At 52.7% G+C, this 23,393-nt stretch overlaps 1 protein-coding gene across 1 annotated transcript in view; it reads left to right on the top strand.

The window, feature by feature from the left end:
* The window catches only part of UNC13C (unc-13 homolog C), a 134,452-nt gene that overhangs the window by 86,312 nt on the left and 24,747 nt on the right, over positions 1–23,393 (top strand). Inside the window, exons 16-23 of the mRNA XM_067471209.1 lie at positions 213–302; positions 1,947–2,075; positions 5,842–5,975; positions 12,153–12,238; positions 15,988–16,114; positions 19,227–19,323; positions 20,916–21,059; positions 22,529–22,606. Of these exons, the coding sequence (XP_067327310.1) occupies positions 213–302; positions 1,947–2,075; positions 5,842–5,975; positions 12,153–12,238; positions 15,988–16,114; positions 19,227–19,323; positions 20,916–21,059; positions 22,529–22,606 (885 nt within the window). The remainder of the gene's footprint in view (positions 1–212; positions 303–1,946; positions 2,076–5,841; positions 5,976–12,152; positions 12,239–15,987; positions 16,115–19,226; positions 19,324–20,915; positions 21,060–22,528; positions 22,607–23,393) is intronic.

The raw sequence follows: 23,393 nt of genomic DNA, 5'->3' as shown, positions 1-23,393 counted from the left end.
TATCTCTAGCCTAGCTACTCATTGAGGACTGGAGACTTGCTGACACAAGAGACTTGTGCAGTCCAGGTGTGAAACCCAACAAGGGCAAAGGAGCAGCATTTGCTACCTTTTCCACCTCCCCTCTCCCCACATTGAGACCCTAATACACAGAGATTGGGGAATTGGGGGGTCTGACTGCCTGGCGAGCCTCTTCTCACCTTGTCCACATCCAGGAAAACTTTCCCGCCAGCAGCCCGGAGCGGCTCCAGGACCTGAAGTCCACCGTCGATCTGCTGACAAGCATCACGTTCTTCCGCTTGAAGGCAAGTATTGCGGTGGCGAAGGAAGGGGAAGCCCAGCCTTGCAGTGGCCCCTCTCCCTCAGAGTCCATCTCCCTCCGGGACCCTGAGAACTGAGTATCAGCCATTGGTTGAGATTCTGGGTTTGAGCCTGCCACTTTTGGACTCTCGCTTGCTGAGGTGTTCCAGCGAGTGTCTCTGTAGATCTTAGAAAACTATGTCTAGATTTAAGTCGTTGACGTGCTGGCTGATACCCAAACAGGGGATGAGCTGGAGATGTCTCTGCCTTGGTCCTTTCACTATTGGCTGCCACCCCCTGCCAATTTTGGACTCTCGCTTGCTGATGTCTCTGTAGATCTTAGAAAACTATTTTTAGATTTCAGTCATTGACGTGCTGACTGATACCCAAACAGGGGATGAGCTGGAGATGTCTCTGCCTTGGTCCTTTCACTATTGGCTGCTCCTTCCCGGCGGATGTCAGGTGGTGCAATAAGCTAAGCAGTGTAATGTCTCCAGTGGTGTAGGGCGCAGACACCCCTTGACGATGCGGCATGTCTCATTAAGAGCCATGTCCACTGTTTTAGCGTGGTGAGATGTGTTCCACACTGGGCATGCGTACTCAGCAGCAGAGTAGCACAGGGCAAGGGCAGATGTCTTCACTGTGTCTGGTTGTGATCCCCAGGTTGTGCCAGTCAGCTTTCGTATGATATTGTTACTAGCACCCACTTTTTGCTTGATGTCCAGGCAGTGCTTCTTGTAGGTCAGAGCACGGTCCAGAGTGACTCCTCCCAGGTATTTGGGTGTGCTGCAATGCTCCAGTGGGATTCCTTCCCAGGTGATTCTCAGAGTTCAGGATGCTTATCTGTTTTTAAGGTGAAAGGCACATGTCTGTGTTTTAGATGGATTAGGGATCAGTTGGTTTTCCCTGTCATAGGCAGTAAGGGCACCTAGAGCTTTGGAGAGCTTCTGTTCCACCATCTCAAAGCTCCCTGCTTGAGCGGTGATGGCACGATCATCAGCATAGATGAAGCTCTCTGTCCCTTCTGGCAGTGGCTGGTCATTTATGTAGATATTGAACATGGATGGAGCGAGCACGCTCCCCTGAGGCAGGCCGTTCTTCTGTTTCCGCCATCTACTTCTCTGGCCCTGGAACTCAACCAAAAAGCTCCTGTTTTGTAGCAGGTTTCCTATGAGGCGGGTGAGGTGGTCGTCCTGTGTGATATTATATATATAATATATGATTAGGGATCAGCTGGTTTTCCCTGTAGTAGGCAGTAAGTGCACCTAGAGCTTTGGAGAGCTTCTGTTCCACCATCTCAAAGCTCCCTGCTTGAGCGATGATGGCATGATCATCAGCATAGATGAAGCTCTCTGTCCCTTCTGGCAGTGGCTGGTCATTTGTGTCGATGTTGACCATGGATGGAGCAAGCACGCTCCCCTGAGGCAGGCCGTTCTTCTGTTTCCGTCATCTGCTTCTCTGGCCCTGGAACTCAACAAAAAAGCTCCTGTTTTGTAGCAGGTTTCCTAGATGAATCTCTCTGTCCCTTCATTCATTTGCTGCAAATCTGGGAATGAGTAAGTGAGGCTTCCACTGCTGCTCTGGGATGTTTTCCCCCGATTCCTAGTTGAGTGCCTTCCTCTTCCTCCTCTTCCTCTCCCAACCCTCAGGTGCTGGAGCTGCAGAGCCCCCCGAGGGCCAGTGCCGTGGTCAAGGACTGCGTCCGTGCCTGCCTGGACTCCACCTACAAGTACATCTTTGACAACTGCTACGAACTCTACGCTCAGCTCATGGACCAGGTGAGTGAGGCCTCCTCATCCATTTGCCTTGGGCAAAGCCCTCACAAGCCCCTTCTTCCTCTGGAAGCCTCAGGGCGCCAAGGCAAGCTCCTCTTGCTTCTGGGCATCGTTGGAGCCCCTCTAGACACCACTCCAGGACAAAGATGTGCCTGGCGGTTCCGTGCCTACTGTTTAATCCAGCCCCTCTTGGGTAATCCGAGCTGTAAGGCTCAAAATGGGGGGTTCCTCAGGGGGCCATTCTCTCCCCTCTGTTGTTCTCGAGGCAGAAAAGTATGTTTATTTCCAGCTGGGACTCTAGTGAGGAGTTGTGTCCAAAAGCAACCGGAGTGAGAATAAAGGCATTGACTTTGCCTTTTATACCTCTTCAAATGCAGGCAAACAAAGAAACATGCTTCTACAGCGAGTGGAGAGGGGAGGCCTGGTCTCGGAGAGGTCCCCCCCCCCTCTCTTGTGGGGTTCCTCCTCAGGGGGCCATTCTCTCCCCTCTCTTGTTTAACATCTATATGCAACCACTTGCTCAGCTGGTTCGAGGTTTTGGGCTGGAGTGTGACCAGTACGCAGATGACACTCAGCTGTTGCTGAAGATGGAGGGGCGACCTGACTCAAGTGGCAGTCGAGGGGCATTTACAGAGGCACCTCTGCGCCCCTGGCAAAAAAAAAGTGTTCTGCGACCGCTTACTTTGCGTAATGGATGAGCCGCCCCTGTCTGCACCCGATTATTTTGATCAGTGCCCCGAGGCCGTGACTGGATGGCTGCGTGCCAGCAGGTTGAGGGTGAATCCGGCAAAGACGGAGATCCTATGGCTGGGTCGACCGAGCAGTGGGGACATCCAGCTGCCTACCCTGGATGGCGAGACGCTACACCCGTCCTCGTTGGTCAAGAGCCTGGGAGTCCTTTTGGACCCTCTGCTGATGATGGAGGCCCAAGTCTCCGCCGTGAGCAGAACCGCCTTCTTTCTTTCCCCTGCGGCAGGCTAGACGGCTGCCCCCCTCCCTGTCCAGGGACGACCTGGCTACGGTGATCCAGGCCACAGTCATCTCAAGACTGGACTACTGTAACACCCTCTACATTGGCTTTCCACTGTTGGTGATCCGGAAGCTGAAGTTGGTACAAAATGCAGCTGCTCGGCTTCTTGCGGGAATTCCGATGAGATGCCACATCACCCCAATCTTACCCATTGAGCACCGGATCACTTTCAAAGGGATGGGACTCACCTTGAAGGCCTTGCATGGTCTGGGGCCGATGTACCTGAGGGACCGCCTCACCCCCTACCAACCCCAGAGATCCCTCCATTCTGAGGACCAAGATCTGTTGAAAATTCCCAGTGTCAAGACCGTGCGTCTAACAGCAACCAGACGCAGAGCCTTCACAGCAGTGGCACCATCACTCTGGAACACTCTGCCACCTGAAGTCCGTGCCTTGCGGGACTTACCAGCTTTCCGCAGGGCATGGAAGACATACCTGTTTCAACAGGCTTTTAATGTTTGATATTGTTGTTTTTAAATTATTTTAAATTGTTTTAAAATTGTGTTCGATTTTAGCCTGTTCTTGTAAGCTGCTCCGAGCCCCAGGGGCGTGGCCGCATAGAAGTCTATCTACTCATTGAGGTCTGGAAGCTTGATGACACAAGAGATTTGTGCAGTCCAGGGATGAAACCCAAGAGCCTTAGCCTTGTCGCCTTCCCTCCTTGTCACCCTCTTGAAGGCAGAGATAGCTCCAGCCTGGCAGCCAAAATGGCAAACCTGACAACGGATCAGCTTTTCCGCGCACTTATCGCTTGCCCGGAGCTCCTTTTTTTACAGCCCTGTTTGTTTTCCTCCGGCTTAATCTGTGGGTGACATTTGGACGCGTTCCTCCATCACCTCCTCCTCCGCCGTATGCTCCCGTTGACACAAAACGAGGTTGGAACGAGAGAGCGTGTACTCAGCTCCTTGGCCCTGGTTTTGCACGAGGAAAACGCTCCAGAAATGATTGTGCTGAGCCTTCTGCTCCGAAAAGAGCCTGACAAGCCGAAGAGGAGATGTGCCAGTGTCAAACATGGTGGCTTCTGCTGCTTTTGGGGGAGGGAAGGAAGGAAGGAAAGCCCCTCCTTTCACCTCCACTTCAGCTTTCGTATGATGTTGTTTCTAGTGCCCACTTTTTGCTTGATGTTCAGGCAGGGCTTCTTGTAAGTCAGGGCACGGTCCAGAGAGACCAGAGTGGCTGGTCATCTGTGTAGTCTGTTCAGCGCCTTCCAAGTCGTCCCGTCTTCTGTGTGCCCAGGGGGGAGTCTCTCATTTTGTATCAGTTTTGGGTTTGAGCCTGCCACTTTTGGACTCTCGCTTGCTGAGGTGTTCCAGTAAGTGTCTCTGTAGATCTTAGAAAACTATTTCTTGATTTAAGTCGTTGACGTGCTGGCTGATACCCAAACAGGGGATGAGCTGGAGATGTCTCTGCCTTGGTCCTTTCACTATTGGCTGCTACCCCTGCCACTTTTGGACTCTCGCTTGCTGAGGTGTTCCAATGAGTGTCTCTGTAGATCTTAGAAAACTATTTCTAGATTTAAGTCGTTGACGTGTTGGCTGATACCCAAACAAGGGATGAGCTGGAGATGTCTCTGCCTTGGTCCTTTCACTATTGGCTGCTACTTCCCAGCGGATGTCAGGTGGTGCAATACCGGCTAAGCAGTGTAATTTCTCCCGTGGTGTTGGGCGCAGACACCCCGTGATAATGTGGTATGTCTCATGAAGAGCCACATCCCCTGTTTGAGCGTGGTGAGATGTGTTCCACACTGGGCATGTGTACTCAGCAGCAGAGTAGCATAGCGCAAGGGCAGATGTCTTCACTGTGTCTGGTTGTGATCCCCAGGTTGTGCCAGTCAGTTTTCGTATGATATTATTTCTAGCGCCCACTTTTTGTTTGATGTTCAGGCAGTGCTTCTTGTAGGTCGGAGCACGGTCCAAAGTGACTCCTCCCAGGGATTTGGGTGCGCTGCAATGCTCCAGTGGGATTCCTTCCCAGGTAATAATCCTCAGAGCTCGGGATGCTTGTCTGTTCTTGAGATGAAAAGCACATGTCTGTGTTTTAGTTGGATTAGGGATCAGCTGGTTTTCCCTGTAGTAGTAGGAGGCAAGGACACCTAGAGCTTCGGAGAGCTTCTGTTCAACCACCTCAAAGCTCCCTGCTTGAGCGGTGATGGCACGATCATCAGCATAGATGAAGCTCTCTGTCCCTTCTGGCAGTGGCTGGTCATTTGTGTAGATGTTGAACATGGATGGAGCAAGCACGCTCCCCTGAGGCAGGCCGTTCTTCTGTTTCCGCCATCTGCTTCTCTGGCCCTGGAACTCAACCAAAAAGCTCCTGTTTTGTAGCAGGTTTCCTATGAGGCGGGTGAGGTGGTCGTCCTTTGTGATACTATACATTTTTCTCAGGAGGAGGCAGCGGTGGTTCACAGTCTCATAGGCTGCTGACAGGTCTATGAAGACAGCTCCTGTGAACTGCTGCCTTCCAAAGCCATCTTCTATGTGCTGAGTCAAGTTCAGCACTTGCAATGTGCAGCTTTTGCCTTTTCTGAAGCCAGCTTGCTGTGGGATCAGACAGGGGTCTATTGTTTTCCATAATTCTATGCTAAATAAGTCTCTCCAGAACTTTGTAGAGGTGGCACAACAGGGAGATTGGTCTGTAGCTTTTTGGGTCATTACGGTCTTTGCCTGGCTTCAAGACGGCGATGACTCTTGGTTAAGAGTCCACTTAACCCCCCCCCCCTTATTTTTTCATTGGCCACAGGGCAAGAAGCCAGAGGTGTCCCGGGAGGAGCAGGGCCCGACCATCCAGAACCTGGACTTCTGGACGCAGCTCATCACCATCATGGTGACCATCATCGATGAAGATAGGACGGCCTACACACCCGTCTTGAACCAGTAAGGGAGGGAGGGGGTCCCTTTGGGGAGGGCCTTTGGTGATCATCATGGTGACCATCATCGATGAGGATAGGACGGCCTACACACCCGTCTTGAACCAGTAAGGGAGGGAGGGAGTCCCTTTGAGGAAGGGCCTTGGTGACCATCATGGTGACCATCATCGATGAGGATAGGACGGCCTACACACCCGTCTTGAACCAGTAAGGCAGGGAGGTGACCATCATGGTGACCATCATCGATGAGGATAGGACGGCCTTGAACCAGTAAGGGAGGAGGGGGTCCCTTTGGGGAAGGGCCCTTGGTGACCATCATGGTGACCATCATCGATGAGGATAGGATGGCTTACACACCCGTCTTGAACCAGTAAGGAAGGGAGGGGGTCCCTTTGGGGAAGGGTCCTTGGTGACCATCACGGTGACCATCATCGATGAGGACAGGACAGCCTACACACCCGTCTTGAACCAGTAAGAGAGGGAGGGAATCCCTTTATGGAAGGGCCCTTGGTGACCATCATGGTGACCATCATCGATGAGGATAGGACATCCTACACACCCGTCTTGAACCAGTAAGGGACGGAGGAGGTCCCTATGAGGAAGGGCCCTTGATGACCATCATCGATGAGGATAGGATGGCCTACAAACCCGTCTTGAACCAGTAAGGGAGGGAGGGTGTCCATTTGGGGAAGGGCACTTGGTGACCATCATGGTGACCATCATCGATGAGGATAGGATGGCCTACACACCCGTCTTGAACCAGTAAGGGAGGGAGGGGGTCCCTTTGGGGAAGGGCCCTTGGTGACCATCATGGTGACCATCATTGATGAGGATAGGATGGCCTACACACCCATCTGGAACCAGTAAGGCAGGGAGTTGACCATCATGGTGACCATCATGGTGACCATCATTGATGAGGATAGGATGGCCTACACACCCGTCTTGAACCAGTAAGAGAGGGAGGGGATCCCTTTATGGAAGGGCCCTTGGTGACCATCATGGTGACCATCATCGATGAGGACAGGACGGCCTACAAACCCGTCTTGAAACAGTAAGGGAGGGAGGGGGTCCCTGTGGGGAAGGGCCCTTGGTGACCATCATGGTGACCATCATCGATGAGGATAGGACGGCCTACACACCTGTCTTGAACCAGTAAGGGAGGGAGGGGATCCCTTTGTGGAAGGGCCCTTGGTGACCATCACGGTGACCATCATCGATGAGGATAGGACGGCCTACCCACCCGTCTTGAACCAGTAAGGCAGGGAGGGTGTCCCTTTGTATTGTGTGGGCTTCGGCCTGTTGTAAGCCACATCGAATCCCTTGGGAGATGCTAGCGGGGTACAAATAAAGTTATAATAATAATAATAATAATAATTTGAGGAAGAGCCCTTGGTGACCATCATGGTGACCATCATTGATGAGGATAGGACGGCCTACACACCCGTCTTGAACCAGTAAGGCAGGGAGGTGACCATCATGGTGACCATCATGGTGACCATCATCGATGAGGATAGGAAGGCCTACACACCCGTCTTGAACCAGTAAGGGAGGGAGGGGGTCCCTTTGGGGGAGGGCCCTTGGTGACTATCATGGTGACCATCATCGATGAGGACAGGATGGCCTACACACCCGTCTTGAACCAGTAATGGAGGAGGGGGTCCCTTTGGGGAAGGGCCCTTGGTGACCATCATCTATGAGGACAGGATGGCCTACACACTCGTCTTGAACCAGTAAGGGAGGGAGGGGGTCCCTTTGGGGAAGGGCCCTTGGTGACCATCATGGTGACCATATTCGATGAGGACAGGACGGCCTCCATACCCGTCTTGAACCAGTAAGGGGGGGAGGGCCCTTGGTGACTATCATGGTGACCATCATCAATGAGGACAGGACGGCCTTCACACCCGTCTTGAACCAGTAAGGGAGGAGGGGGTCCCTTTGGGGAAGGGCCCTTGGTGACCATCATGGTGACCATCATCGATGAGGACAGGACGGCCTACACACCCGTCTTGAACCAGTAAGGGAGGGAGGGGCTCCCTTTGGGGTAGGGCCCTTGGTGACCTTCATGGTGACCATCATCGATGAGGATAGGACAGCCTACACACCCGTCTTGAACCAGTAATTGAGGAGGGGGTCTCTTTGGGGAAGGGCCCTTGGTGACCATCATCGATGAGGATAGGATGGCCTACACACCCGTCTTGAACCAGTAAGGGACGGAGGGGGTCCCTTTGGGGAAGGGTCCTTGGTGACCATCACGGTGACCATCATCGATGAGGACAGGACAGCCTACACACCCGTCTTGAACCAGTAAGAGAGGGAGGGAATCCCTTTATGGAAGGGCCCTTGGTGACCATCATGGTGACCATCATCGATGAGGATAGGACATCCTACACACCCGTCTTGAACCAGTAAGGGACGGAGGAGGTCCCTATGAGGAAGGGCCCTTGATGACCATCATCGATGAGGATAGGATGGCCTACAAACCCGTCTTGAACCAGTAAGGGAGGGAGGGTGTCCATTTGGGGAAGGGCACTTGGTGACCATCATGGTGACCATCATCGATGAGGATAGGATGGCCTACACACCCGTCTTGAACCAGTAAGGGAGGGAGGGGGTCCCTTTGGGGAAGGGCCCTTGGTGACCATCATGGTGACCATCATTGATGAGGATAGGATGGCCTACACACCCATCTGGAACCAGTAAGGCAGGGAGTTGACCATCATGGTGACCATCATGGTGACCATCATTGATGAGGATAGGATGGCCTACACACCCGTCTTGAACCAGTAAGAGAGGGAGGGGATCCCTTTATGGAAGGGCCCTTGGTGACCATCATGGTGACCATCATCGATGAGGACAGGACGGCCTACAAACCCGTCTTGAAACAGTAAGGGAGGGAGGGGGTCCCTGTGGGGAAGGGCCCTTGGTGACCATCATGGTGACCATCATCGATGAGGATAGGACGGCCTACACACCTGTCTTGAACCAGTAAGGGAGGGAGGGGATCCCTTTGTGGAAGGGCCCTTGGTGACCATCACGGTGACCATCATCGATGAGGATAGGACGGCCTACCCACCCGTCTTGAACCAGTAAGGCAGGGAGGGTGTCCCTTTGTATTGTGTGGGCTTCGGCCTGTTGTAAGCCACATCGAATCCCTTGGGAGATGCTAGCGGGGTACAAATAAAGTTATAATAATAATAATAATAATAATTTGAGGAAGAGCCCTTGGTGACCATCATGGTGACCATCATTGATGAGGATAGGACGGCCTACACACCCGTCTTGAACCAGTAAGGCAGGGAGGTGACCATCATGGTGACCATCATGGTGACCATCATCGATGAGGATAGGAAGGCCTACACACCCGTCTTGAACCAGTAAGGGAGGGAGGGGGTCCCTTTGGGGGAGGGCCCTTGGTGACTATCATGGTGACCATCATCGATGAGGACAGGATGGCCTACACACCCGTCTTGAACCAGTAATGGAGGAGGGGGTCCCTTTGGGGAAGGGCCCTTGGTGACCATCATCTATGAGGACAGGATGGCCTACACACTCGTCTTGAACCAGTAAGGGAGGGAGGGGGTCCCTTTGGGGAAGGGCCCTTGGTGACCATCATGGTGACCATATTCGATGAGGACAGGACGGCCTCCATACCCGTCTTGAACCAGTAAGGGGGGGAGGGCCCTTGGTGACTATCATGGTGACCATCATCAATGAGGACAGGACGGCCTTCACACCCGTCTTGAACCAGTAAGGGAGGAGGGGGTCCCTTTGGGGAAGGGCCCTTGGTGACCATCATGGTGACCATCATCGATGAGGATAGGACAGCCTACACACCCGTCTTGAACCAGTAATTGAGGAGGGGGTCTCTTTGGGGAAGGGCCCTTGGTGACCATCATCGATGAGGATAGGATGGCCTACACACCCGTCTTGAACCAGTAAGGGACGGAGGGGGTCCCTTTGGGGAAGGGCCCTTGGTGACCATCATGGTGACCATCATCGATGAGGATAGGATGGCCTACACACCCGTCTTGAACCAGTAAGGGAGGGAGGGGTTCCCTTTGGGGAAGGGTCCTTTGTTGACCATCATGGTGACCATCATCAATGAGGATAGGATGGCCTACACACCCGTCTTGAACCAGTAAGGGAGGAGGGGGTCCCTTTGGGGAAGGGCCCTTGGTGACCATCATGGTGACCATCATCGATGAGGACAGGACGGCCTACACACCCGTCTTGAACCAGTAAGGGAGGGAGGGGCTCCCTTTGGGGTAGGGCCCTTGGTGACCTTCATGGTGACCATCATCGATGAGGATAGGAAGGCCTACACACCCGTCTTGAACCAGTAAGGGAGGGAGGGGGTCCCTTTGGGGAAGGGCCCTTGGTGACCATCATCGATGAGGATAGGACGGCCTACACACCCGTCTTGAACCAGTAAGTAAGGGAGGGAGGGGGTCCCTTTGAGGAAGAGCCCTTGGTGACCATCATGGTGACCATCATCGATGAGGACAGGATGGTCTACATACCCGTCTTGAACCAGTAAGGCAGGGAGGTGACCATCATGGTAACCATCATGGTGACCATCATCCATGAGGATAGGACGGCCTACACACCCATCTTGAACCAGTAAGGGAGGGAGGGGGTCCCTTTGGGGAAGGGCCCTTGGTAACCATCATGGTGACCATCATCGTTGAGAATAGGACGGCCTCCATACCCGTCTTGAACCAGTAAGGCAGGGAGGTGACCATCATGGTAACCATCATGGTGACCATCATCCATGAGGATAGGACGGCCTACACACTCGTCTTGAACCAGTAAGGGAGGAGGGGGTCCCTTTGAGGAAGGGCCCTTGGTGACCATCACGGTGACCATCATCGATGAGGATAGGACAGCCTACACACCTGTCTTGACCCAGTAAGGGACGGAGGGGGTCCCTTTGGGGAGGGGTATTTCTTCTCTGGGCCCTTGTTTTGGCCCCCTGCCTCCCCCCAATGCCTGGCTCTTGGACCTCTGAGGCGAGCGCTTCACGCAAGGCCTCCTCCTCCTCCTCCCCCCACGATTCCCGTCCTTTTGACGCACCGCATTCCCCGGGAATTAAGATCAGCAAATAAAAAGGGGGATATTTTTATAAACGTCAAGTTTGCACAGCGCTTCTGAAAGCCAAATAATCTGGGAAAGATTATCCGGCATTGAGTCACGGGGAATGCATTAGGAGAGCGCTTTCCCTCTCCCCCCCATCGCAGAGCCAGAGTGTCTGATCGCAGCCACAATCAGGCACTGACCCCCCCTCCCCACCTCACCCACCAGGTCTCATCTTCTAAGAAAGGTAAAAGGTAAAAAGTCAAAAAAATCCATGCAGCTACATTTTGCCTAGAGGCAAAATGTGCATCCCCATAGGCAGAAAGGAAAGCAGAAGAGACTGGAGAAATACATTCTTGATTGAAATGGTTTTGGAGCAAACTGGCTTACTAAATCCCATCTTCTAAGAAAGGTAAAAGGTAAAAAGTCAAAAAATCCATGCAGCTACATTTTGCCTAGAGAGAGGCAGAAAGAAAAGAAGAGACTGGAGAAATACATTCTTGATTGAAATGGTCTTGGAGCAAACTGGCTTACTAAATCCCATCTTCTAAGAAAGGTACAAGGTAAAAAGTCAAAAAATCCATGCAACTACATTTTGCCCAGAGAGAGGCAAAATGTACCTCCTCGTAGGCAGAAAGAAAAGCAGAAGAGACTGGAGAAATACATTCTTGATTGAAATGGTCTTGGAACTAACTAGCTTACTAAATCTCATCTTCTAAGAAAGGTAAAAGGTAAGAAGTCAAAACATCCATGCAACTACATTTTGCCTAGAGAGAGGCAAAATGTGCCTCCTCACAGACAGAAAGTAAAGCAGAAGAGACTAAAGAAATACATTCTTGATTGAAATGGTCTTGGCGCAAACTGGCTTACTAAATCCCATCATCTAAGAAAGGTACAAGGTAAAAAGTCAAAAAATCCATGCAGCTACATTTTGCCTAGAGAGAGTCAGCGGGTTGGGTTTTGGGGGGAATGTCTCCCCAAATAGAGGGGAAGTGGGTAACACAAAGCCTTTATGGGCAGGGTGGGCCTCTTGGGGTTTGGAGGTGGGGGTCAGACTGACCAGTGCTGTCTCTCCCCATCCCTCTACCCCCCCCCGGATCTCCATTTCCAGGTTCCCCCAGGAGCTGAACATGGGTCGGGTCAGCGCGGAGATCATGTGGTTCCTCTTCGCCCAGGACATGAAGTACGCCCTGGAAGGTGAGAGGGAGGATCTGGAAGGGATGGAGGGAGGGAAGGCAGCCCTTGCGCCCGGCAGGAGCAGCACCCGTTTGCCTGCCCGCCCGCCCGCTCGCGCGCCCTTCCCCTCCGTCTTCTTCCTTCCTTCCTTCCTTCCTTCGCATTAATGTCCCTGCCGGGTTATTCCTTCCGACATGGCTCTAAACTGGACTGGGAGCAACTTGGCAGGTTGTCACAGCTGGACACAGGCCTCCGTCTGATGCCTCGCCAAAATCATTTGGACAGAAGGAAGCGCCGAGGGAGAAGCAGGGAGACTTACAAGCAGAGAAGAGGGGAGGAGGGAGGGAGGGAGAGAGAGAGAGAGAGAGAAAGAAGGAAGGAAGGAAGGAAGGAAGGGGAGGAAGAAGAAAGGAGAGAGGGAGAGGGAGGAGGGAAGGAAGAGGGAGAAAGGGGGAGGGAGGGAAGGGTAAGAGGAAAGGAAGGGAAAGAAGGAAGGAAGGAAAAGAAAAGGAAGGCAAGAGGGAGGGAAGGAAGAAGGATGAGACAGATGGAAAATAGGAAGGAGGGAGGGAGAGAAAGAAGGAAGGAAGGGAAGGAAGAAGAAAGGAGAGGGGGAGGGGGAGGAGGGAAGGAAGAAGGAGGGAAGCGGAAGAAGAAAGGGCAAGAGGGAGGGAAAGGCAAGAGGGAGGGAAGGAAGAAGGACGAGAGGGAGGGAAAATAGGAAGGAGGGAGGGAGGGAAAGAAGGAAGGAAGGAAGGGGAGGAAGAAGAAATGAGAGAGGGAGGGGGAGGAGGGAAGGAAGAGGGAGGGAAGGGAAAGAGGAACAAAGGAACAAAGGAAAGAGAGGGGGAAGAAGGAAGGAAGGGAAAGGAGGAAGGAAGGAAAAGAAAAGGAAGGCAAGAGGGAGCAAAAATAGAAAGGATGGAGGGAGAGAAAGAAAGGAGGAAGGGGAGGAAGAAGAAAGGAGAGAGGGAGGGGGAGGAGGGAAGGAAGAGGGAGGAAGGGGAAGAAGGGAGGGAGGGAAGGGAAAAAGGAACAAAGGAAAGAGAGGGGGGAAGAAGGAAGGAAGGAAGGAAAAGAAAAGGAAGGCAAGAGGAAGGGAGGGGAAGAAGGAAGGGAGGGAAGGGAAAGAGGAACGAAGGAACAAAGGAAAGAGGGGGAAGAGGTAAGGAAGGAAAAGAAGGAAGGAAGGAAAAGAAAAGGAAGGCAAGAGGGAGGGAAAATACAAAGGAGGGAGGGGAAGGAGGAGGAAAAGAAAGAAAGGTGGGATGGAGGAAAAGGAGGAAGAAAGGAAGGGAGAGAGGGAAGGAGAAAGGAAGGAAGGAGGGAGGAAGGAGGGGAAGGAAGTAATGAAGGGAAAGAGGAAGGTTGCTGAGGTTGAAGATGAAGGAAAGGGGGAGAAGAGGAAAAAGGAATAGAGGGAGGGAAAAGAGGAGGAGGGAAGGAAGGAAGTGGGGAGGGAGGGGAAGATGGAAGGGAGTGAAAGGAAGAGGAAGGAGGGAAGGGAGAGAGGAAGGGAGGGAGGGGAAGAGGGAGGAGGAGGATGAAGGAAAGGGGAGGAGGAAAAAGAAGGGAGGGAAGGGGAAGAAGGAAGGAAGGAGGGAGGGAAGGCAGGGAAAGGAAGGAAAGAAGAAAAAGGGGGATAGGGGGGAGGGAGAGAAGGAAGGAAGAAAGAAGGGAAGGGAGGAGGCAGCACAGCCTCCAGTGGATGACCCCTGCTCCATCTTCCGTGTGCCTCAAACAATGCAGTGACTGCCCTGAAAGGGGCCGCCGGCTTTGCTCTTGTGGCCTGACGGGGCTTCATGACACCAGAGACCACCCTATTCACCCCCCCCCCCCCACTCTTCTTCCTCCTCCTCTTCTTACCAGAATAGGCCTTCCCATGCAAATGCAACCTGTGTGGAGCGAGCCACGTGCGCCTGTCAGATATTCCTCCATCTGAGCCTTTTCTCCCAAATCCTGGCATGTTTGGCACCGTGCGGTGTTTTAGCACCAGATTAGCAGTGTGGCAGGGCCTCCCCCTTCCTGGCCCCCTTCCTCTCCCCTCCCCTGCAAAATTTCACCAGCATAGTCATGTTCCACTGTCCCCAGGGGCGGCTCGTTTATTACGCGAAGTAAGCGGTCGCAGGACACTTTTTTTTGCCAGGGGTGCAGAAGAGGCGCCTCTGTAAATGCCCCTCGACCGCCACTTGAGGAGCGCCCCCTCAGCTCACAACAGCCCTAGCAGTCCGGGGGGAGCCTCGGCTTTCTTGCCTCGCTGCCGGCCGATCCTCTTCCCAAAGGGGCCGGACCCTTGAGCCTCGCCTCGCCCCTCTCGTTCCTGCGCCACCCGGACACCGGGTGTGCGAGCAGAGCCGGCGCTCAATCGTTCTCCACGTTCGATCCCTTCCCCATGACCGGCTCCCTTTCCCGATCCCCCGGTGCTCCACCCGCCTCCTCTCCTCTCCCCAATCCGCAGGTGGGCCAAGGGGCGGAGCCGCCGTACCTGGCCCGCTTTGGGTCCGGAGGCGTGCCTGAAGACCCCAGCGTGCGCACCAAAAGTCGCCTCTTCTCCTGACTTTCTCTTCAGCCATTGGGACCAAGAGAGAGAGAGAGAGAGAGAGAGAGACTCCGGCTGGAGGTATCTCCCACCTCCGCTCCCTCCTTTGTTTTTGCCCCTACCTTCAGGAAAGGTGGGCATCTCCACCTCTCTCTCTCTCTCTCTCTCTCTCTCTCTTGGTCCCAATGGCTGAGGAGAAAGTCAGGAGAAGAGGTGACTTTTGGTGCACACGCCGGGGTCTTCAGGCACGCCTCTGGACCCAAAGCGGGCCAGGCAAGGGAGCAAGTGCGGCAAGTGTAGTTACTGGGATGTATAGTTCACCGACAATCAAAGAGCATTCTGAACTCCACCAATGATGGAATTGAACCAAATATGGCACACAGAACTCCCACGACAAACAGATAATATATATCAATAATTGGTGGTGGGGGGGGGGGGCAGGGGTGCCAAAATACTGTTTGCTTACCATTGAAAATTACCTAGGGCCGCCTCTGACTGTCCCTTATAGATGGAGGCTTCCTCCCTGGCCACCTGAAGGACACAGACAGCCTTCCAAGCCATTTGGCCATAGTTTTTTTCAATTGCGTCGTGGTGTTATTGTTTAATGTTTATTGCTTTGTTTTATGAGTTTATCTATTGTTGCATGTGTTATGTTGTTTGTTTTGCTGATGTATTTGGCCTCGGCCTCTTGTAAACCGCACCGAGTCCTTCGGGGGATGTTAGCGGGGTACAAATAAAGGATTATTATTATTATTATTATTATTATTATTATTATTATTATTATAAGGTTTGAAGACCTGCCATTCCAACATTCAGGCTGCCACATTCAGCAGGGAATTACGACATTACTATTATTGTTATTATTATTATCTTTATTCCCCTCCTTTTGGGGGAAATCAAATCACCATTTCACACTAAACAACTATAAACATTAAATAAACAAGACTCCCGTTTGCCCTCCAAGGGAAGGGGCTGCAGGCGAATCAGGGGCAGGAATGGGAGGGGAGGGGTGTCCTTGGAGGGCCACTTTCCTGCCCCCAGCCCCCTCCCCACGAGAGATACCTGCCTGAGCCCCTCCCGCTCCCTCCCCGCTGAGCCGTTCTCCAGACGAAGGTCCGGCGGGGTTCATTTGCCCGGAACTAAGCGCTGCCCCTGGACAGAGTGTAATTGTATTTGCGGCGCCTGCTTTGTTAAACGCTTTCCTTTTTCTTCCCTCGTCTTCCCCCGACAGAGCATGAAAAGCAGCGGTTATGCAAGAGCACCGATTATATGAATTTGCACTTCAAAGTGAAGTGGTTTTATAATGAATACGTGAGAGAGATCCCCTCCTTCCGGGACTCCGTGCCTGAATACTCCCTGTGAGTCCAAGGGCGGGGTCTGGCGGGGAGGGGTCTGGTGGGGAGGGGTCTGGCAGGTCAGGGTCTGGAGGGGAGGGGTCTGGCGGGGAGGGGTCTGGCACGGAGGGGTCTGGCAGGTCAGGTTCTGGAGGGGAGGGGTCTGGTGGGGAGGGGTCTGGCAGGTCAGGGTCTGGAGGGGAGGGGTCTGGAGGGGAGGGGTCTGGCAGGGTGGGGTCTGGCGGGTCAGGGTCTGGCGGGTCAGGGTCTGGCAGGTCAGGGTCTGGGGGGTCAGGTCTGGCAGGGAGGGGTCTGGCAAGGAGGGGTCTGGTGAGTCAGGGTCTGGCGGGTCGGGGTCTGGCAGGTCGGGGTCTGGCAGGTCGGGGTCTGGGGGGTCGGGTCTAGCGGGGAGGGGTCTGGCGGGGAGGGGTCTGGCGGGGAGGGGTCTGGCGGATCAGGGTGTGGCAGGATGGGGTCTGGCGGGTTGGGGTCTGGCAGGTCGGGGTCTGGGGGGTCGGGTCTGGGGGGTCAGGGTCTGGCAGGTCGGGGTCTGGGGGGTCGGGTCTGGGGGGTCGGGGTCTTGCAGGTCGGGGTCTGGGGGGGTCGGGGTCTGGCAGGTCAGGATCTGGCAGGTCAGGGTCTTGCGGGTCAGGGTCTGGTGAGTCGGGGTATGGCGGGTTGGGGTCTGCCGGGGAGGGGGCTCCTTCCCTTATGTATCTGAGGGGCAACATGGAGGCTCCAAGGGGTCTGTGGTGGAAGCCCACTTCCTTTTCTCCTCCAGTGTGTTTTCCAAGGAACCTTTTGCTGCAGGGAGAGAACAGCTGTCTCATAGAATCCTAGAGTTGGAAGAGACCTCCTGGGCCATCATCCAGTCCAGCCCCCCACCAAGAAACAGGAATATTGCATTCAAATCACCCCTGACAGATGGCCATCCAGCCTTGTTTCAATGCTTCCAAAGAAGGAGCCTCCACCACACTCTGGGGCAGAGAGTTCCACTGCTGAACGGCTCTCACATCCTCATGTTCTTCCTCATGTTCAGGTGGAATCTCCTCTCTTGTAGTTTGAAGTTCCTTCTAACCCTTCATCTAAGTAATTAATAAAGATGTTGAACAGGACCAGGCCCAGGACGGAAGTCCGCTCGTCACTTTGATATCGAGCTCTTTTAGGGGGCCCCTCCAGGGAGGAAAGCCCACGGACCGCACCAAAAAAGGGTCCTGAATACCTTGGTGAGATTTTTCTGGAAGCCAATCCAAGAGCGATTTAAAATCAAATAAGCTCACCAGAGGCGAAAGGAGACCAGGATCGAGGCGTTTATTTGCGATTCAGCTGAATGGATGCGTTATAGGAATCGTTCCACTGCAAGCATACAGCAGAAAGATTTTCTGGCATTTTTATACAGTTAGAACAAAGAAAAAACAGTTTGAAAATCCCGCCCGCCCACAGACAGCCGGCTTCACGCTGATTGGCTGGCCCTGGAACAGCTGGGAGGAGGCTTGGCTGCATGTCCCGCCTCTCGACCAACCAGCGGGCGCTGCTGCCTCCAGGGGGCCAATCGGAGCCTTCCTAGCGCCTCCGGAGATGGTCCAATCAGAGGCCAGGAGGCGGGACGAAGTTTGACAGCGCAGGGGGAGCGGAGTGCCCAGGGGGCACTCGCCAGCTGATTTCCGAGCCTTTGTGTTTGTCAGCGGGGTGGCAGACAGGAGGAACAAAGAGCTTCCTGGTCCGATGATTGGATTTGTGAGGAAATATGAAAAGGGGCTGTTGATGGCATTTGGATCTCAAAACTCTGTAAACAAGGGGGCCCTGTAGACAAAGGAGCTTCACAAACACCAAAAGTTGAGTTAATCAGTCTTTTACCGGAGTTTCTGTTGACCTATCTCTCATCTCATTGTCTGCTCTGAAAATGAGCCTCGAGATAGGATCAATCATGGATCCATGCAGATGTAAATGTGGACTGGTTTACTTGGAGGAAATAGGATTTCCTCTTGACAGTAACCTCAGGTCACATTCCTTTTTGGGGCAAAGTTCAGAGGGAGAAGGTGGGGAAGGGAGTCAGGGTACATTGCATGTGATAGATATTCATTATATACATTTCATCATGCTTCATGTTCTTCATACATTTCATAAATGAATTCCTATCCCCATCCCAGCAAAGTTTATTAAAAACAATAAATGTATTTTGCTTTTTGTAGAAATCGTAGTCTTCTTGGTGAAGGCGCACGTAGGCTGGGGCTGCTTGTCCTTCCAGGCGAGCCTGGCTTGAGGCTTGTGTCCAAAAGTATGACAGGGAAACAGTCCGAGACAATAAGGCAGAAAGTCAGTAAGAGAAGGCAGAAGAGTCCGAAGAGAATTTCCAAACTGCAAGTGGTGGGGCAATGTCCTTTGGGAAACTACATCTCCCTGATCAGGGGCCAGGGTCCATGCCTGGCCGCCTTTCCAGGACTCCTGCGAGTGGCCGCAGCGAGTCCCTGGCTGCTGGATCCAAACAGAGCGAGCGCTGCCAAAAAGAAGCGGAAAGCCTGGCTGGTTTGACAATCAGGAACTGCGGAACTCTCCGCTGCAGTGCAGGCCAGTCAATGGCGGGTCCCCCCCCCCCCCCGCCATCAACTTCTTTCCAGGATTAAGAGGAAGCCTTGGGGAGAATCACCTCCTGGGTTCGTCCATTTAACCAATTCCAGATCCACCTCACCATAGTTTTGCCTAGCCAACATTGGAGTAGTTTCCTTGCTTTTAAACAGAGGCTGGATGGCCATCTGTCAGGGGTGATTTGAATGCAATATTCCTGCTTCTTGGACTGGATGGCCCATGAGGTCTCTTCCAACTCTTTGATTCTAGGATTCTATGATTCTATCCACAGCCAAGTGTAGCAGATACTTTTCTCCCAAAGAGCAGTCTCTGCTCAGTTCTTTTGATGCAGCAGATCCCAGCAGCATCCTCTCTCTTGCAGGCCTCTGCCCTTAAGTGCTATTGCCTGTAGGTAAGGATTACTCTGCCCTTTAGAACCAGTTGGGAGACTGACCCCTTCTAGACCTGAAGCATCACTACAGATGCTATGGGTCATGATCCTGCCAAATCTTCTGTATACTAACCACTTCCAACTGCTGGACATGACACTTCTTTTCCCTCCTCCTTTCAGGTGGTTCGAGCCCTTTGTCATGCAGTGGTTGGACGAGAACGAGGACGTCTCCATGGAGTTCCTCCACGGCGCTTTGGGGCGGGACAAGAAAGACGGGGTGAGAGGCGCTGTTAGGAATTGTGGGAGTTCAAGTCCAGAACACCGCAACCAGTCGATTATATTACATTTCTAACAGAACAAAGCAAACAAACAGACAAAACACAAAATTTGTGAGTTTGGTAGTTGATTAAATGTCCTTTGACCAGTCTCTGGCCCCTTGGAGTGCCTCTGGTGTTGCCGCATGGAGGTCCTCCATTGTGCATTATGTGGCAGGGCTCAGGGTGCATTGCAGCAGGTGGTCAGTGGTTGGCTCTTCTCCCCACTCGCATGTCATGGATTCCACTTTGTGGCCCCATTTCTTGACGTTGACTCTGCATCTCGTGGTGCCCAAGCGCAGTCTGTTCAGCACCTTCCAAGTCGCCCCGTCTTCTGTGTGCCCAGGAGGGAGTCTCTCATTTGGTATTCTGGGTTTGAGCCTGCCACTTTTGGACTCTCGCTTGCTGAGGTGTTCCAGTGAGTGTCTCTGTAGATCTTAGAAAACTATTTCTTGATTTAAGTCATTGACGTGCTGGCTGATACCCAAACAAGGGATGACCTGGAGATGTCTCTGCCTTGCTCCTTTCACTATTGGCTGCTACTTCCCGGAGGATGTCAGGTGGTGCAATACCGGTTAGACAATGTAATTTCTCCAGTGGTGTAGGGCGCAGACATCCCGTGATAATGCGGCATGTCTCATTAAGAGCCACATCTACTGTTTGAGCGTGGTGAGATGTATTCCACACTGGGCATGCATACTCAGCAGCAGAGTAGCACAATGCATGGGCAGATGTCTTCACTGTGTCTGGTTGTGATCCCCAGGTTGTGCCAGTCAGCTTTCGTATGATATTGTTTCTAGCGCCCACTTTTTGCTTGATATTCAGGATTTATAGTTCACCTAAAATCAAAGAACATTCTGAACCCCACCAACGATGGAATTGGGCCAAACTTGGCACACAGTTCTCCAACAAAATGACCAACAAAAAATACTGGAAAGGTTTGGTGGGCAGTGTCCTTTGGTTTTGGAGTTGTAGTTCACCTACATACAGAGATCACTGTGGACTCAAACAATGATTGATCTGGACCAAACTCTACACGAACACTCAATATGCCCAAATGTGCACACTGGTGGAGTTTGGGGAAAATAGACCTTGATATTTGGGAGCTGTAGTTATTAGGATTTATAGTTCATCTACAATCACAGAGCATTCCAAACCTCACCAACGATATAATTGGGCCAGACCTCCCACACAGAATCCCCATGTGGGCCGGCATTGTCCGTAGATGCCTCCAAGGTAATGTGGCCACTGGCATGCCTGCATGGAGCGCTGTTACCTTCCCACTGATCTACTCTCATTTGCATGTTTTCAAACTGCTAGATTGGCAGAAGCTGGGGCTAACAGCGGGAGCTCGCCCCTCTCCCTGGATTCAAACCGCCAACCTTTCGGTCAGCAAGTTCAGCAGCTCAGCGGTTTAACTCGCTGCGCCACCAGGGGCCCTAAGTCGTGTGTGTGTGTGTGTGTGTGTGTATAGGATAATGGTAATGTTTTCATTCACAAATCCTGTTATGAGAGCCCTTTAACGCCGCTTTCTTGCCCCCTCTCTTGCCCTCAGTTCCAGCAGACCTCTGACCACGCGCTCTTCTCCTGCTCTGTGGTGGACGTCTTCACGCAGCTCAACCAGAGCTTCGAGATCATCCGGAAACTGGAGTGTCCTAATCCGGAGGCCCTTTCCCACCTCATGAGGAGGTTTGCCAAGGTAGAGTGGCCTCCTGCTTTTACTTGAACCCCCTAAACTGGGAGGAGAATTTGGCTTTGGTGGGCAGGAGGGAGGAGGGTGGGAGGCAGGGGCGGCTCATCCATTACGCGAAGTAAGCGGTCGCAGAACACTTTTTTTTTGCCAGGGGCGCAAAGGCACCTTTGTAAATTCCCCTCGACCGCCACTTGAGGAGCGCCCCCCCCCTCAGCTCACAACAGCCCTAGCAGTCCGGGGGGAGCCTCGGCTTTCTTGCCTTGCTGCCGGGCGATCCTCTTCCCAAAGGGGCCGGGCCCTTGAGCCTCACCTCGCCCCTCTCGTTCCTGCTCCACCTGGACACCGGGTGCGCGAGCAGAACCGGCGCTCAATCGTTCTCCGTGTTCGATCCCTTCCCCATGACCGGCTCCCTTTCCCGATCCCCCAGCACTCCACCCGCCTCCTCTCCCCAATCCGTGGGTGGGCCAAGGGGCGGAGCCACCACGCCTGGCCCACTTCGGGTCCAGAGGTGTGTCTGAAGACCCCAGCGTGCGCACCAAAAGTTGCCTCTTCTCCTGACTTTCTCTTCAGCCATTGGGACCAAGAGAGAGAGAGAGAGAGAGAGGCCCTCCGGCTGGAGGTATCTCCCACCTCCGCTCCCTCCTTTGTTTTTGCGCCTACCTTCAGGAAAGTGGGGCATCTCCACCTACCAAAAAGTCACCTCTTCTCCTGACTTTCTCTTCAGCCATTGGGACCAAGAGCTAGAGAGAGAGAGAGAGAGAAAGAGACTGAGACTCCGGCTGGAGGTATCTCCCACCTCCACTCCCTCCTTTGCTTTTGCGCCTACCTTCAGGAAAGGTGGGCATCTCCACCTCTCTCTCTCTCTCTCTCTCTCTCTCTCTCTCGGTCCCAATGGCTGAGGAGAAAGTCAGGAGAAGAGAGAGAGAGAGAGAGAGCCCCTCCGGCTGGAGGTATCTCCCACCTCCGCTCCCTCCTTTGTTTTTGCGCCTACCTTCAGGAAAGGTGGGCACCTCCACCTCTCTCTCTCTCTCTCTCTCTCTCTCTCTCGGTCCCAATGGCTGAGGAGAAAGTCAGGAGAAGAGGTGACTTTTGGTGCATATGCTGGGGTCTTCAGGCACGCCTCCGGACCCAAAGTGGGCCAGGCAAGGGAGCAAGTGCGGCAAGTGTAGTTACTGGGATGTATAGTTCACCTACAATCAAAGAGCATTCTGAACTCCACCAATGATGGAATTGAACCAAATATGGCACACAGAACTCCCACGACAAACAGAAAATATATATCAATGATTGGTTGGGGGGGGGGGGCAAAATACTGTTTGCTTACCGTTGAAAATTACCTAGGGCCGCCTCTGGTTGGAGGACCCTCTTCACCTGGGGACATTAGGATTTGGATTCTTGGCCACACTCTCGCTGGGGTGGCCAATTTGGGGATTGTAAAGGGCCTTCTTCTTCTTCCTCCTTCCTTCCTGTTCCAGACCATCCACAAAGTGCTCACTCAGTACGCTGTCATCGTCACGAACGACTTCAGCTCTTACTGCGACAAAGAAAACCTGGTGAGTCACCTTTCTGGTGTAACGCCTACTCTCAGTCCCTCCGCCTCGGAAGGGGGCCACTCTCTTCCCAAAGCCCCTTTGGGGCCCCTCAAGGCCCTTTCTGTCAATATTTTGTCAGAGTATTGAAGTTTGCCAGCGGAAGGATTGCTAGATCAGCAGACACTGTGTTCAAAATGAGGACTCTGCAAACTTTCAGTTACAACAGAAAACTACGTTTCACTAAGTACATCTACACACGTCTATTCACAGCAAGCTACAGACAGGAACTACAAGGCAAAAACAACAGTCTCTGAACACCTGCTTATCTGACGTGTGGCTGAGACTAGATCCTCCCTTTTCTTCCCAGCCAGAGAACACGTTATCTCATTTCTGTCAAGGTTACAGTTTCACAGCCTCAGCACAGTATTTTCTAATACACAATAGAACAGAATAGAATCCATCTTGAAATACATCTTAATCCATCTTGAATTACATAGAAGCACATTGAAAAACACACATGCATAACTAAATAATCCTGACATATTTTAGATAGGTGATTGTATAAGTTAGTTTGAAAACCCATTCTGCCAGCCACAAACTAGTTAAACAGTTGGAGTGTTAAGGGCATGCGCAGACTAGAAAGGAAGTGAGACAGAATGTCAAAGCCGCAGGCTGGACTTGAATTAATTAGCTGATAAGGAGTAATATAAAATGTCAAGAGTCACCATTACTCTCTCTTTTGCTTCTGATGAGTAAGTTTGATTCAGTTGTACATGTTAGAAATGTAAATAAAGATTTATTTATCGTG

This window comes from Anolis sagrei, chromosome 9, assembly GCF_037176765.1.
Source record: "Anolis sagrei isolate rAnoSag1 chromosome 9, rAnoSag1.mat, whole genome shotgun sequence".
In the NCBI taxonomy this organism is placed as follows: Eukaryota; Metazoa; Chordata; class Lepidosauria; order Squamata; family Dactyloidae; genus Anolis; species Anolis sagrei.
Note: the sequence above shows the minus strand (reverse complement) of the source record. Positions and strands in the feature narration are given on the sequence as shown.